Genomic DNA, 14,067 nt, shown 5'->3' on the forward strand with positions numbered 1-14,067 from the left:
TAATTTGCGTTTCTTAGATATTACATAGTATAATTTTTCATTAACACCAGTAAATTTTAAGGCACCGTGCAAAATGTGATTCCTGGGCTTTAGTGGATTAATGACATGCAGGACCCAGTAACCCAGATATCGAACCACTGGGATTTCCAATAGTTAAATAATGCAATTTTGAGATTTTACTGTAAAACAAACATAAATGTACAATTATAAATCTCAGCTATGTTCCCCAGAATTGTTTTGAGAGCCTGGGAAGAAGTCCTCCATTTGAGTTGTCTTGGGGTTGTCCAAGAAGCTAGTTACAAGCTGTCTTAATGTGTCAGTGCAGGTGCAGGTTACCACTGCATTAAATGGGCATTGTGGGGTGGTTACATTCCTGGAAAATGGTCTGCGTCGCAATTTTTTTGTAATACAGTGGCATATCATTTATTTATGCATCAAGAAACAACTCTTTAAAAATGTTTAATTACCTTCTATTCATGTGACAGTGAATTTTACTCTGCAGCTCAAGTTTTTTGAGATCTGTGAATTCTATAAAAGTGCTTTACAAAATGGCAATAACACCCAGGGTGGTTGTACTTTATAAAGTTGAACGGGGTCTCTTCAAAAAGCAAGCATCATAGAATATCAGTGTTACATGTCTAGTTTATGATGGGAATAAATTGTTGAGGAGTTCACACAGTGGTATCGATTTGTTCTACTTTTGTGTAGCTGCTCTGCAAGCTTTCATCTGTTACGAGGGAATTAACAATCTATTTCTTTGGTTGCTTCTGAATGTATAATTTTTTTTGAAGTTTGCTACTTTAAATAACTGCGAAATTGAAACATGTCAAGTAGAGTATTTAGAGATAAATTTGAGTATTTTCTTTATTTCCCAGATCAATCCTTCACTTGTGTATATGGCTTGGCATTGACTGACTGCAGGAATACCATATAAGATTTAGAAAGTATAAGACTTTGAGATGCTTCAATGAATAACACTGAAATGTAGTTAAATAAGTTAGTTTATAGTCAGTGTAACTTCCTAACTGATTGTTCTTTTGGAGACGCACAACACAGTGAACTGCATTTAACTCTTCAAGTCTGTTCTAGGAAATTGTCTGACGCAAAGGGCATCGGAGGTTGGAAATGAAGCTGCTGCACTTTTCCTGGTTGCTCATGGGGCCAAAGTTAATCACGCCAATCAGTGGGTGAGTGTTTGAAGCTAACGGCTTTCAAGGAGGTGTCTTCCATACTAACATATTAAGGCAATAAATAATATTGGAGAAATCTCAAATATTAAAATGCTACAGCATATTAGCCCACATTTGATTGTTAACTTTTGTTCTAAGCAATTGTGTGATGCAGAGCAATCAAAGCATCCTATGGAAATGCTTCATGGCTTCAACACACTTACCTAAGCATATCTCGCAAGGTTCGAGGGCAGCATCTGTCCTGCTGTTACAAAGATGGAATCTTGACCTCACAATCTACCTTGTCGTGACCTTGCACCTTATTGTCTACCTGGGTTGCACTTTCTCTGTAACTGTAACATTTTATTCTGCATTTTGGTATGGTTTTACCATGTACTACCTCAATACACTGTTGTAATGAATTGATTTGTATGAATGGTATGCAATGCAGGTTATTCACTGTAGCTTGGTGCAAATGCCAATTATAAACCAGTTTACCAATTTAGTTTACTAATTTGCCTTTGCCAAAACAAATATTCTGTAATGATGTTCCACATAGTGTCATGAGAAAAAGAGACAATCTAGCTTTTGCCTTCCGCATGTCTGTTATCGTGTGTATAGATTGGGATACAAAGGGTAAAATTTTTCAAGCATTCTTTCCCTGATTTGAATTTTTTTTGTTGTTTAACTTTGAATCTGTTGACAATACTACACAGTTTGATTAAGATGGGTAGGTTAGTTTGGGCCCAGTACCAAGAACTGCTTATGAAGGAAGGAACCAAATATTGAAGATGTTTTAATCTTTCCAGTTGACTATATAAAATTGTTAAAATATTTCTTTCTATGTAGATTTCCTGCTGACTATTCCAAAATATTTCCATCTTTTAAATACCTTGATATTGGCTCTATCATTGAGTTATTTTGCCCTAACTGAAAACTCCGGCTTTGGCAAGATTGGAAAAGTCTTGCAGCTATTTCAAATATTTTTAACTACTTATGTGGTTACATGATTCTTGCACATTATAAAGTTGGAATTTTGTAGCCAGTTAGTTATGCACTGCAAATCTCTTGCGTTACACCATGGCAACACGGGTAGACAGGCGGTGAAGGTGTATGGCATACTTGTCTTCAGCAGATGGAGCAGTGAATACAGAAGTTGGGGCATGTTACAGCTGTACAAGATGTTGGTGAGACTGCACCTGGAATTTTGTGTGCATTTCTGATTGCCATGCCAATTGAAGAATGTCATTAAGCTAGAGAGGGTGCAGAAAAGATTCATTAGGAAAGGTTGAGTTTTAAGGAGAGACTGGATAGGCAGGGACCATTTTCCCAGGAACATGGGAGGCTGAGGTGGTGACCTTATAGGGACTTATAATATTGTAGATCACTATAGCTCAGAAACTGGCCTTTCGGCCCATCTAGCCTATCAGTGTCCATTTAGATATATACTTTTATTAAAAATATATGTCTAAAGGTAACAACTTTTAGTAAAAGCTGTTCCTTTAAACAGCTGAATAGATTAGGTGAATGGACATGGTCTTTATTTTTCCAGGCAGGGGAGTCCAAAGCTAGAGAACGTAGGTTGAAGTTGAGAGGAGAAAGATTTAAAGGGAATCTGCAAGGGTGTTCTCCCCCCCCCCCCCCCCCCCCCCACTCAGGGTGTTAAGTATATTATTAGCTGACTGGGGAAGCGGTAAAGGGGATACTTAGTCAGGTTCGTGGATAGGAAAGGTTTAGAGGGATATGGTCCAGTTCCAGGAAGAGGACCAGCTCAGGAAAGTGCCTTGGTAAATGTGGACTGGTTTTACCTGCTGTATGACTGTGATCGCCCTATCTGCCAATGCAGCATTTTCTGCATTCTCTCCAAAACTGGGGAAAACAAAAGATATCGGTGTGAATTATTTCATTGTATTTGTATGAGGATACAAAGCTGGGTTGTTGTAAAGTACTTTGAAATGAATTGTAATAGGCCTTTTGGTGAGGAAAAGACTCTGATTTAAAGTGATTGGCACAAGAACAGGGAATGGGAGGGAGCATACTAATTAACATAGTTACAAACTGCAATGCACGACCTGAAAGGGGAGGTGCTGGAATAGTTTTCAAATGGAAATCTAGATTTAAGAGAAGAAAAATCTAGGGAAAATGTGAGGGAGGTCTAATTAGCCATTGATTCATAGGCTAAATGGTTTCCAGTACTACAAGATGTAGATGCTGCCTGGCCTGCTGCGTTCACCAGCAACTTTGATGTGTGTTGCTACAAGGTTAATTGAAAGGTTTGTGTGTTTACAGGCATGCTACCAAACAGTCTAGATTACTGGAATACTGGTCAAAAATTACTGGAATATTAGTTAAGACCAGTAGATGAAGAAACTTTTGATTACTTATTAAATGTTAACATTTCCAAGATTAACTGATTTAATTTTTTATTGGAAAAAGCAGAACTAACTTAGTGTCTCCCTCCTCCTCCACTGCATTATGCTGGGTTATTGGCCATTTTCCTACCTCCATCCACATCTCTGTATCCTAGGGTGAAACACCACTTCACACGGCCTGCCGATATGGCTTGGCAAACCTCACCGTGGAACTGTTACAACATGGAGCAAATCCCAATGTCCAAACAAAACGACCACTTCCCACTGGTACCAGTCTGTCTCAAGATACTGCTGATGGCCTTCACCTGCAGACTCCGCTTCACATGGCAATAGCAAACAATCATCCGGATGTCGTGTCTGTGATACTGGAGCAGAAAGGTAGGTTTGCTTTGTCACTGCACCTGGTTTATCTCCAATCTGAGATATCAGTGTGGCTTCAAGTTAGCACATTAACAACGTCAGGCATTAATAATCACCTCTCTCATTGCACCTCTGTTTTACTTTCCTCACAATGGCTTCAGAAACTAATTTTGACAGATCTGCCAGTGGCCGTGAAATTCTCAGTGTACAGTATTATGAACCATGTAATCCTCTGGCAGATGTTGTGACTGGCATAAAAATATTGGAGTATAATCTCATTCTGGCCATTGGTTGTATTCATCTAAATTCACACTGGTGGCAAATGCCAGTGGGTACAACTAGCACCTGATATACTCCCTCATTTAGCACTAATAGTACATTTTAAATATTGATTAAGGGTTACCTCAAATAAAAGTAAATTGATAGTTGAGGTCCATTTTATGTGTTAGTTTCCTTGCTTTTTGTTGAATTTAGTGCAGTTGAATTGACAAGGGCAGATACAACTAATATTCTTGCACTGGCAGAGACAATTTTCTCCCTATGTATTCAATACTGTAATGACGGGTGTGTAACCCCAAAAATAGTTTCTGTCAAAACTGCCATGTCTGCTTGAGCACTATGGATAAAGCAGAGTGATGTCAGCACTCTTGTGTACAGTGCTAAACTCGCTAGTGGCTGTCAAATGTAAAATTATCCCAAACCACCTTTACCTGTGCTCCTGACAACTCTTGCATTCATGTACCTAATTTTCCTTTGATTCCTTTTGTCATTTATCAATACTGACGGCTTCATAGTGTAGAGGTGAGTGTGGCCAGCACCGTGCTGTCCTCCAAGTCCTTACTGATGTGAAATATTTTGGGGATTACAACATGGCAACCGGACGGGCAACAACCTCTACTGTTTTTCTATTCAAATGAAATAACCTAATTATTTAGATGAGTCTATTAAGTAAATTCAATACATTTGAACCTTATTTGGAAGGCCTGAGATTGAAATAGAACTAATTTTGTTCTTTTAATCAATGCAGCAAATGCACTTCATGCAGCCGGTAATCTGCTGATTATTCCTGACTTCAGTCTCAAAGATTCCAGAGATCAGACTGTCCTAGGACTAGCTTTGTGGACAGGTAACAGAATGCTTTGCTTTCCATATACTTTTTCATTAGACTTGTTCGTTTTCTAGAAATTAGTTCCAGTTTAATGTCATCCTACTGTACAGTACCTATATATAATCAAACAAAACAACATTCCTCTAGACCACGGTGCACCCAGAAACACATATTACACAGCACGTAAGCAAAATATCACCACAAATAATTTAGAGAGTCAGAGTCCATTGTTGTTGTGTCCTAGCTGTCTATGTAATATGCAAGCCAGCACAATACGAAATGGAGAGCAAGCTGTTGTCCGTGCAGCAAGTTCCACCTTTCCACGCAGCTGATGAATCCAAAGGAATGGCTGAGACGGATACAGTTTGCCAGCAGTATCACAGGAGTTGCCAGTCAGCATTTTACTCAGGGTAAGGCTGTCTTAGGGGCTCCAGCTCTCCAGCTGGCGATTCCACCCCCCCCCCCCCCCCCCCGGGTTAACTCCCAAAACCTTCCCTATAAGTGGGTACAGCTGCAAGGTAATGCAGGTTTGAGATCAATTTTCCTTCTAGATGAGCTGGCAAACACAGCTGACAAGTCCCATTTGCCTGAAGCAGCTGGTTTTAAGGCACTAGTAACCTGTCTTTGTCCCTTTTCCTGTCAGAAGAAATGGTTCCACCAGGCTTAGTAGCTAAGCCACACATGAAGGCCAGAAGCTGGACTTGGTTATCAGATGCACAAAGTTGAGAGCTTTTAATGAGTAGTTGGAATATATCCCCACTACTATCACCCCACCCCCCCAGCTATAACAACCTTATAAGTTAATAAAATATAATTCAAAATGCACACCATGGGAAGTTGTTAGAATGGGAACAAGAAACTTCACACACCTAAATCTCCTCAAAGTGTAGACGCTGCTGTACTCTCTTGATTAATGAGGAGGTGTTGTGGGTCCAGGTTAAACTGTCCATTATGTGCACACCAAGTACTTCACTCTCTCCATGGCAGAGCCATTGATGTGCAATGGAGAGTGGATGACCTGTGCCTTCCTGAAGTCTACAATCATCTCGTTGTGTCTTGTCTATGTTGAAGCTCAGGTTGTTCTCACACCATTTAACAGGCCTCTCTATCTTCTCTCCGTACTCATTGTTGCTGATGAGGCCAATTGCTGTTGTATCATCAGCAAACTTGATGCAGCTTGAGCTGGATCTGGCAGTGCAGACATGAGTCAGCAGTGAGCTGAGCACACTACCCTGGGGGGCACCAGTGCTCCGTGTGATGGAGCTGGAGATGTTGCTGCCACCTTGGACTGACTGGGGACTTTCTGTCAAGAAGTCCAAGATCCATTTACAGAGAGGGGTATTGAGTCCCAACGAGGACAGCTTACCCACCAGCCTCTAAGGGATGCTTGTATTAAATGTACAATGACCTGGCATATGAGGCATAATTTTCTAGATGGGACAGGTTTGAAGTTGAAGGGCCAAGGCAATGGCATTATGAGTGCACTGGTTTGAGTGGTTGGTGAACTGGAAATATAGCTGTAAGGTAGAATTTTATATGGTCTATTACCAGCTGCTCTAAGCACTTCATGTTTGTTGAAGTCAGTGCCACTGGGTGATAATCATTTAGACAAATTACCATCACTTTCTTGGGCATTGGAATGATGCTGTTTTGAAGCCTGCAAAGACAGTGAACTGTTGCAAAGAGATATTAAAGATGTCCTTTAAGACCTTTGTTAGCTGGGCCACACAATCCCCCAGCACCTGACCCAGTATGTTGTCCATCCCTGCAGCTTTGCATGGATTTACTCTGGCTAGGATCCTACTCGCCTCAGCTGCGCCCAGACAGGGTGCTGGTTCCTCAAGAGAAGAGGGGGCTTTCCTTGATGTCACATCATTCATTGTGCATAGAAGGCATTCAGCCTGTCAGAAAGGGTGGTGTCGCTGTCATTGAAGCAAAGGGTGGATTTGTAATGTATTATAGTTTGTATACCTTGCCACATGCACCGTGTATCCCTGTTGTCACAAAGGTGTCTGAATTTTATGTGAATTCTCTTGCTTTGCCTTCCTGATGGCACGTGAGAGCACGGCACTTCCTGACCTGTATCTCCTGAACTGAAGGCAGCATTCTGATCTGAGTAGTGCACAAACCTCTGCAGTCAGCCATGTTTTCTGCTTTGTCCTGGCAATGTAGTGTTTAATCACGGTAACATCCTCAGTGCAATTTCCTACGTAGCTAGTCACTTGAGTAAGAAACTAAAAAGTGTCTTGTAAGCTTTTTGTAATCTGTTAAGCAATGTGATAAGATCTTTGATGTGATTTCTGGAGGATCCTTTCTGGAGAATGGGAATCTTTAATTTGCATCGACCAATATAACAGAAATGTAAATTAATTTTTTAATCAATCTTTCTTGGCAATAGAACCGGAAGTCTAATAGTTAACCGTATATGAATTGCACTCTTCCTGCAGGCATGCATACAATTGCAGCACAGCTCCTAGGTTCAGGGGCAGCCATTAATGACTCCATGTCTGACGGTCAGACTCTATTACACATGGCAATTCAGAGGCAAGACAGCAAAAGTGCCCTCTTTCTTCTTGAACATCAAGCTGATATAAATATTCGGTGAGTGCAATTCGGTATACTGTGTACATAGGGCACCTTTAAGGTCTCGAGAGAGAACTGAATGAGGCCTTTATTCACACTGATTTCCTTTGTTTTCATAAGTGTTTTATTTCCTCTTTCCCTATATTTACTGCTTTTATTTCTTGTTGTTTGTTTGTATGTTTGACAGAACTAAGGACAGTGAAACAGCTCTTCAGTTAGCCATCAAAAATCAGCTTCCGCTTGTGGTTGATGCTCTTTGTACCCGTGGTGCAGATATGGCAGTGCCAGACGAGAAGGGCAATTCACCTCTGTGGCTGGCCCTGGAGAGTGGACTTGAGGACATCGCTTCCACCTTGGTGAGTGTCACCCAACAACGGCTTTGGTTCATTCATCTATTTTGGTGCATAGATCTAGAGAAGGATAAAGATGTAACTTTCCTTCTCAATAAGTCAATGACTCTTTGTCAGATCGAGAAGGAAAAGTCCAAGTGAAATTCCACTGGGATGATTTAATAAAACATAAGAAACCAACAGAAAGTTTGGGGGAGAACTAAGAAATAGATGAAGATTTAAGATTCAATAGGTTTATTAGCTCTTTTTGTAGCACGTGTGAAATGGAAGAATATATAAACACAAATTATCTACATAATTAAGGCAGGGTAATTTTTGTGGAGCATTTAAAAAAATTATTGAGAGATAGCACGAATTTATACCCTTCGGATCCAACGAGCCTGTAACACCCAATGTGGCCAATTAACCTACTAACCTGTATGTCTAGAATGTTGAAGAAAACCAGAGCATCCAGCAGAAACCCATGCGGTCGTAGTAGGGAGAATGAACAAACTCCTTACAGGCAATGGCGGAATTGAAATAGCATTACACTAATTAGGATTATTATTATTATCAATAATTACATCAAATTAGGATAAGTGCACAAGCTCTTGTCTGAAAGGTGGTGGATTTCTGGAATATTTGAAAATGTTAGCAGTAATTTGAAATACAGCTCTCTGCAGCAGTTTTCTGTAGAACCAACAGGGGAACAAATATCAGATTTATTGAATAAAGTACCAGTTTTAGTTAATAATCTAATGGTGCATTGAATATTTGTCTAATAGCGATCAGAATATTGTGTTCTAGGGAATACTCAAAAGGGAGAAAAAGTGAAAAATTTTGGAAATTGAAAATCTTAATTTGCAGATGTTGGTAATCTGTACTTTTAAAGTTTTCAAAGGTCCAGATATAATTAGGATTGAATTCTGTGATGCCTTAAAGGTCTGTCTGAACTGATAATATGAAAGAACAATGGGAAGAAAATTGAATTGTCAGGAGCTCTTAAACATAAGGAGTGGGAATATGCTAAATGAGTATGATGAGCATGTTGAATGATCATTTTCCTGTAGGGGTAAAGAAAAACGCAGATATCTGTCTTGAGGCATGCCCAGTATCTTGTTAAGATTAATGTAAGCAGAATAATGTTGAGTTTAAAGAGTGAATCTATATGATCAGATGGTTTCTATCCAGTGTTTTAAAGGAAATGGGTGAAAACTTTACAACTGCCTCAACTGAGTCTTTCCAAATTTGGTAAATTCAGGAACACTTTTCTATAGATTTGAAAATGCGTTGATCACTCTGCTGTTGAAAAAAGGAGAAAGGAAACTTGTGCAATTATAGATCAGTTAGCCTAACAGCTTTGTTGTGAGAAACTGTAATTAAGGATGGTGTCAATAATTTTTAAAAGGAAAGTAACTGCAACCGTTAGAAGTCTAAAATAACCCAATACAGCTGGAGGTATTTGCTTAAGCACTGAAATAGGCCCTTCAGCCCATCTGGTCCATTCTTCTGTCGGTTCTGACTAGTCCCATCAACTCGCATCTGGACCATAGCCCTCCATATCCCACCCATCCATGTACTGATCAAAATTTCTCTTAAATATTGAAATCAAACCCTTGTCCACCACTTCTCTGGGCAGCTCACCACACTCTCACCATTCTCCAAGTGAAGAACTTCCTCATTCCTGGTTCCTCTTAAATATTTCATCTACCGTACCTAATCTATGACCTCCAGGTCTAGTCTCACCCACCGTCAGTGAAAAAAGCTTGTTTACATTTACTTTATCTACACCCCTCATTATTTTCCTTACTTCTCAGGTTTAGCATTACCAGCAAATGTTGTGAAATTTGTTAACTTTGCTCCATTCGAACCAGAGTGTCAAACTACAAGGAAGAGCTGCAAATATTCAGACGCGAATGTACAGAGAATACAGATTAATTAAGAGAAATGACTGAAAAGAGTAAATCGGACTTAAAGGTAAAATGAAAACTGGTAACTGAAAATAAACTAGGCGGAATAACTTGAATGATAGCAATTTGGTCGAGACATAAATAGGAGAAAATTCTCTATGATTATTCAAACTGCTGAGGGCCCTCTAACACAGGGTGAAGATAGAGGTTATCCCTCTGAACTGAGGCGGGTCGGTGCTCAGGCCTCACTGTGGGAAGTCGGGAAAAATTTTCAAATGTTACACGTTCAAAAATGTCTAGGGTGTGGTTATATGTCTTGGTTTACTGTTGAGAAGGGATTGCTTACTGTTTGGTTAGAAAAGGAGAGTGTTTTTTTTCTACTAGAGAAAAATGCAAACTGAATTGGTAAAAGTAATTTCCTATAATGTTAATGGGGTTTTGAATCCAATTAAAAGAAATAAGATTATGTCTAAATTGAAAAAAGAGAGGGCACAAATAGCTTTCCTCCAGGAAACACATATGAGCCAATCTGAACATGGAAAATTAAAAAGAATGGGCTTTAAGCATGTATTTTATTCATCATATAAATTGAGTCACAAAAGAGGGGTAGCTACTTTAATATCAAGTACTCTTAATTATGAACATATTTCAGAGACTAAAGACAAAGAAGGACGGTTTGTAAAAATCACAGGGAGAATAGAAGGTACAGAAATAACATTGCTGAATGTTTATGCTCCTCCAGGTTGTGAATGGTCATTTTATAGACACATTTTTGACCTAATGGTCAGTTCTCAAGGGGTAGTAATTTGTGGAGGGGATTTTAATATTAGATTAAATCCTGTATTAGATTCTTCAAGAATAGTTACTCAGAATAAACCTCTGACTTGGAAAATGAATTCATTGATGGAGGAGTTGGGAATTATAGATGTCTGGAGGGAATTACACCCTACTAGTAAAGATTATACACATTACTGTTTCCCTCATTCAGCCTATTCAAGGATAGACTATTTCTTTATCTTTAATACAGATAGACTCAGGATGAAAAACTGTAATATTGCAACAATTGATCTGTCGGATCATAGCCCAGTCTCTATGTCTCTAATCCTGGAAAGGAAAATGAGGAAAACACTATGGAGGCTAGACTCACATATACTTAATAACCCGAAAGTAATGGAGAGATTAAGGGGAGAAATCAAAGAATATCTAGACCTTAATGACACGGGAGAAACATCACCAGTGAGCTTATGGGATACATTGAAAGCTGTACTGAGAGGGAAAATTATTTCCATTACCACTCACATGAAAAAAATCAGTGCACAAAAATTAGCAGACCTTCAAGGAAAATTAAAACAACTTGAAGTTGTAGATAGCAACAAAAGTAATTCAAATCGAAAATAGGAAATTAGGAAATTGCAAAGTGAAATTGATGATATTTATACGTTGGAAACTCAAAGAAATTTTCTTTACCTGAGACAAAAGAATTATGAAGTAGGAGGTAAATCAGCTAGATTATTAGCATATAAATTGCGAAAACAACAAGCAGACAATACAATTCATAAAATAAAGAATCCAAAGACAAAGCTTGTGGAGAGTACAATAGGGAAAATTCAAGAGAGTTTTGAAACATATTATCGAGAGCTGTACTCCCAACCCCGGGCCCCCAATGAGCCCTATATAGACAGTGTATTGAATTTTTTAGATCTACCTAAACTTACAGATTTACAAAATGAAAGTTTATTAGAACCAGTAACTGTCAAAGAACTGAACGTGGCCATCTCTAGGTTAAAGACTGGAAAGTCCCCGGGTTCTGATGGGTTTACCTCAGAGTGGTACAAGTCCCTGAAGACACAGTTAGCCCCATTACTACTTAACACCTTTAGTTGGATCTTGCAGAGAGGAGAAACTCCACCTTCCTGGAGAGAAGCGATTATTTCAGTTATTCCTAAAGAGGGTAAAGATAAACTAGAGTGTGGCAATTATCAGCCAATTAGTGTTCTTAATTTAGATTACAAACTATTTACATTTATATTAGCGCGCAGATTGGAAAAGCTTTTACCTGGCCTAATCCATTTAGACCAGACTGGATTTATTCAACAAAGACAAACACAGGAGAACATAAGGAGAACTCTGCACATATTAGAACAGGTTAATAAGAACGAGACAGAGACAATGGTAGTAGGATTGGACGCTGAGAAAGCTTTTGATTTGGTTAGTTGGGCATTCCTATACAGAGTGTTAGGAAGATTCGGCTTTCAAGAAAAGTTTATTAAAGTAATTCAGACTCTATATGACAGCCCTACAGCCCGAATTAAGATAAACGGAGACCTCTCTGACTCCTTCATCTTAGAGAGAGGCACTAGACAGGGATGCCCAATTTCTCCTCTCCTTTTTGCGCTATATATTGAACGGCTTGCCCAACTAATAAGACAGAGCGAAATCGTAAAAGGTATCAAGGTGGCAGGGATTGAACAGAAAGTGGTGTTATTCGCAGATGATGTTTTGGTCTATCTGAGTGAACCAGAAAAATCATTTATAGGATTGTTTACACTGTTGGATGACTTTGGGAAAATATCAGGTTATAAAATAAATGTAAAGAAAACGCAGGTTATGTCCCTAAATTATACACCATCCAAAAAATTGCAGGATACATACGATCTTAAGTGGGAAGCTAAATCATTAAAATATTTAGGAATAACCCTGCCGAGGGATCTTTCAACACTGTCACAGGTAAATTATGGGCCATTAATCTCAGAGATAAAAACAGATGTGCATAGATGGAATCTTATCCCCTTTTTAAGTTTAAATTCAAGGATAAATACTATAAAAATGAATATTCTTCCTGGGTTATTGTATCTTTTCCGTACTTTACCGGTGGAGGTGGATGATAATCAATTCAGGGAATGGGACAAATGGATTTCCCGCTTCATTTGGCAAGGAAAGAAACCTAGAATTCGATATAACACCTTACAGTTAGGGAAGGAAGGAGGAGGTATGGTTCTTCCTTGCCTGAGAAATTATTTTTATGCCTCACAGATAACCTCTCTGTTATATTGGTGTAATAGGGAATATAAGGCTAGATGGAAGGAAATAGAATTTGGATTAGTTGACAGTTTTCCTCTACAGGCCTCAATAGCTGACAAAGGATTGATGACCCAGTTGGAAAAATTTAAAAACAGCTGGATAAATCTTACATTAAAAGTATGGCAGAAGGTGGTTAATTCATGTGGAATTAATAACATGTTAAAACTCTTTAGATGGTGTGCATATGATACCGAATTCCTTCCCAACAGAGGAGATAAAAGATTTGAGCTATGGATAAAGAAAGGTCTTACAACCTACCTCTCATTTATAGATAAAAGAGTATTACAAAGTTTCCAAATCCTGCAGGACAAACATGGCCTAGAACATAATGACTTTTTTAGGTACCTTCAAGTACGAAACTATGTTAACCAGAGTTGTAGATATACAGACCGACCAACAGTAGAATTAGAATTTTTCAAGATTCTGAATTCGGCTTGCAGTTCAATACCTAGTAAATCAGTTTCTCGAGTATATAATGCACTCTCCCATGCTAAAAATGTAAATACGCTGTATATTAAAGAGAAGTGGGAGAAAGAAGCGGGGTTGGTACTTTCAGAGGAGGCTTGGGGGAAAATCTGCAGCTTTCAATGGTCCTCGACTAATGCTTTGACTTGGAGAGAACGTTGTTGGAAAAACATTATAAGATACTTCAAGACCCCATATCAGGAAAAATATAAAGATACAAACGTGACGTGTTGGAGAAGGTGCGGCTCCAAGGAGGCAAATCATTTTCATATTTTCTGGGATTGCCCTAAATTAAGTCTATATTGGGAAGGTATTCACAGAACATTAGTTAAGGTACTTAGATCCCAGATACCTCTGAACCTTGAGACGCTCTATTTGGGGCATGTATTGTTTCTTGAACAGAAGGAAGATATAAAGTTGCTGCAGACCCTCTTAGTGGCAAATAAGAAATCAATCACTAGAAAGTGGCTAAATCCAATACCACCTACATTAGAAGATTGGCACGAAATTATCTTGGAAATATTTAAAATGGAAAAGTTGACTTACTCCCTGAGAATTCAAAAAGAAAAATTTTATCAAATCTGGAATAAATGGATTGAATATATAACCCCAATGCGAGCAGACTTTAGATGACTCTCCTAATGATTTATACTGCTCTTCTCATCAACACAGTAATATTGCTAACGTAAG

General features: G+C 38.8%; 1 protein-coding gene across 1 annotated transcript in view; it reads left to right on the top strand.

The window, feature by feature from the left end:
• The window catches only part of ankfy1 (ankyrin repeat and FYVE domain containing 1), a 95,831-nt gene that overhangs the window by 38,948 nt on the left and 42,816 nt on the right, over positions 1–14,067 (top strand). Inside the window, exons 11-15 of the mRNA XM_072242828.1 lie at positions 1,090–1,187; positions 3,697–3,919; positions 4,929–5,027; positions 7,457–7,610; positions 7,780–7,948. Coding sequence (XP_072098929.1) covers positions 1,090–1,187; positions 3,697–3,919; positions 4,929–5,027; positions 7,457–7,610; positions 7,780–7,948 — 743 coding nt within the window. The remainder of the gene's footprint in view (positions 1–1,089; positions 1,188–3,696; positions 3,920–4,928; positions 5,028–7,456; positions 7,611–7,779; positions 7,949–14,067) is intronic.

This window comes from Mobula birostris, chromosome 25, assembly GCF_030028105.1.
Source record: "Mobula birostris isolate sMobBir1 chromosome 25, sMobBir1.hap1, whole genome shotgun sequence".
Taxonomy (NCBI): Eukaryota; Metazoa; Chordata; class Chondrichthyes; order Myliobatiformes; family Myliobatidae; genus Mobula; species Mobula birostris.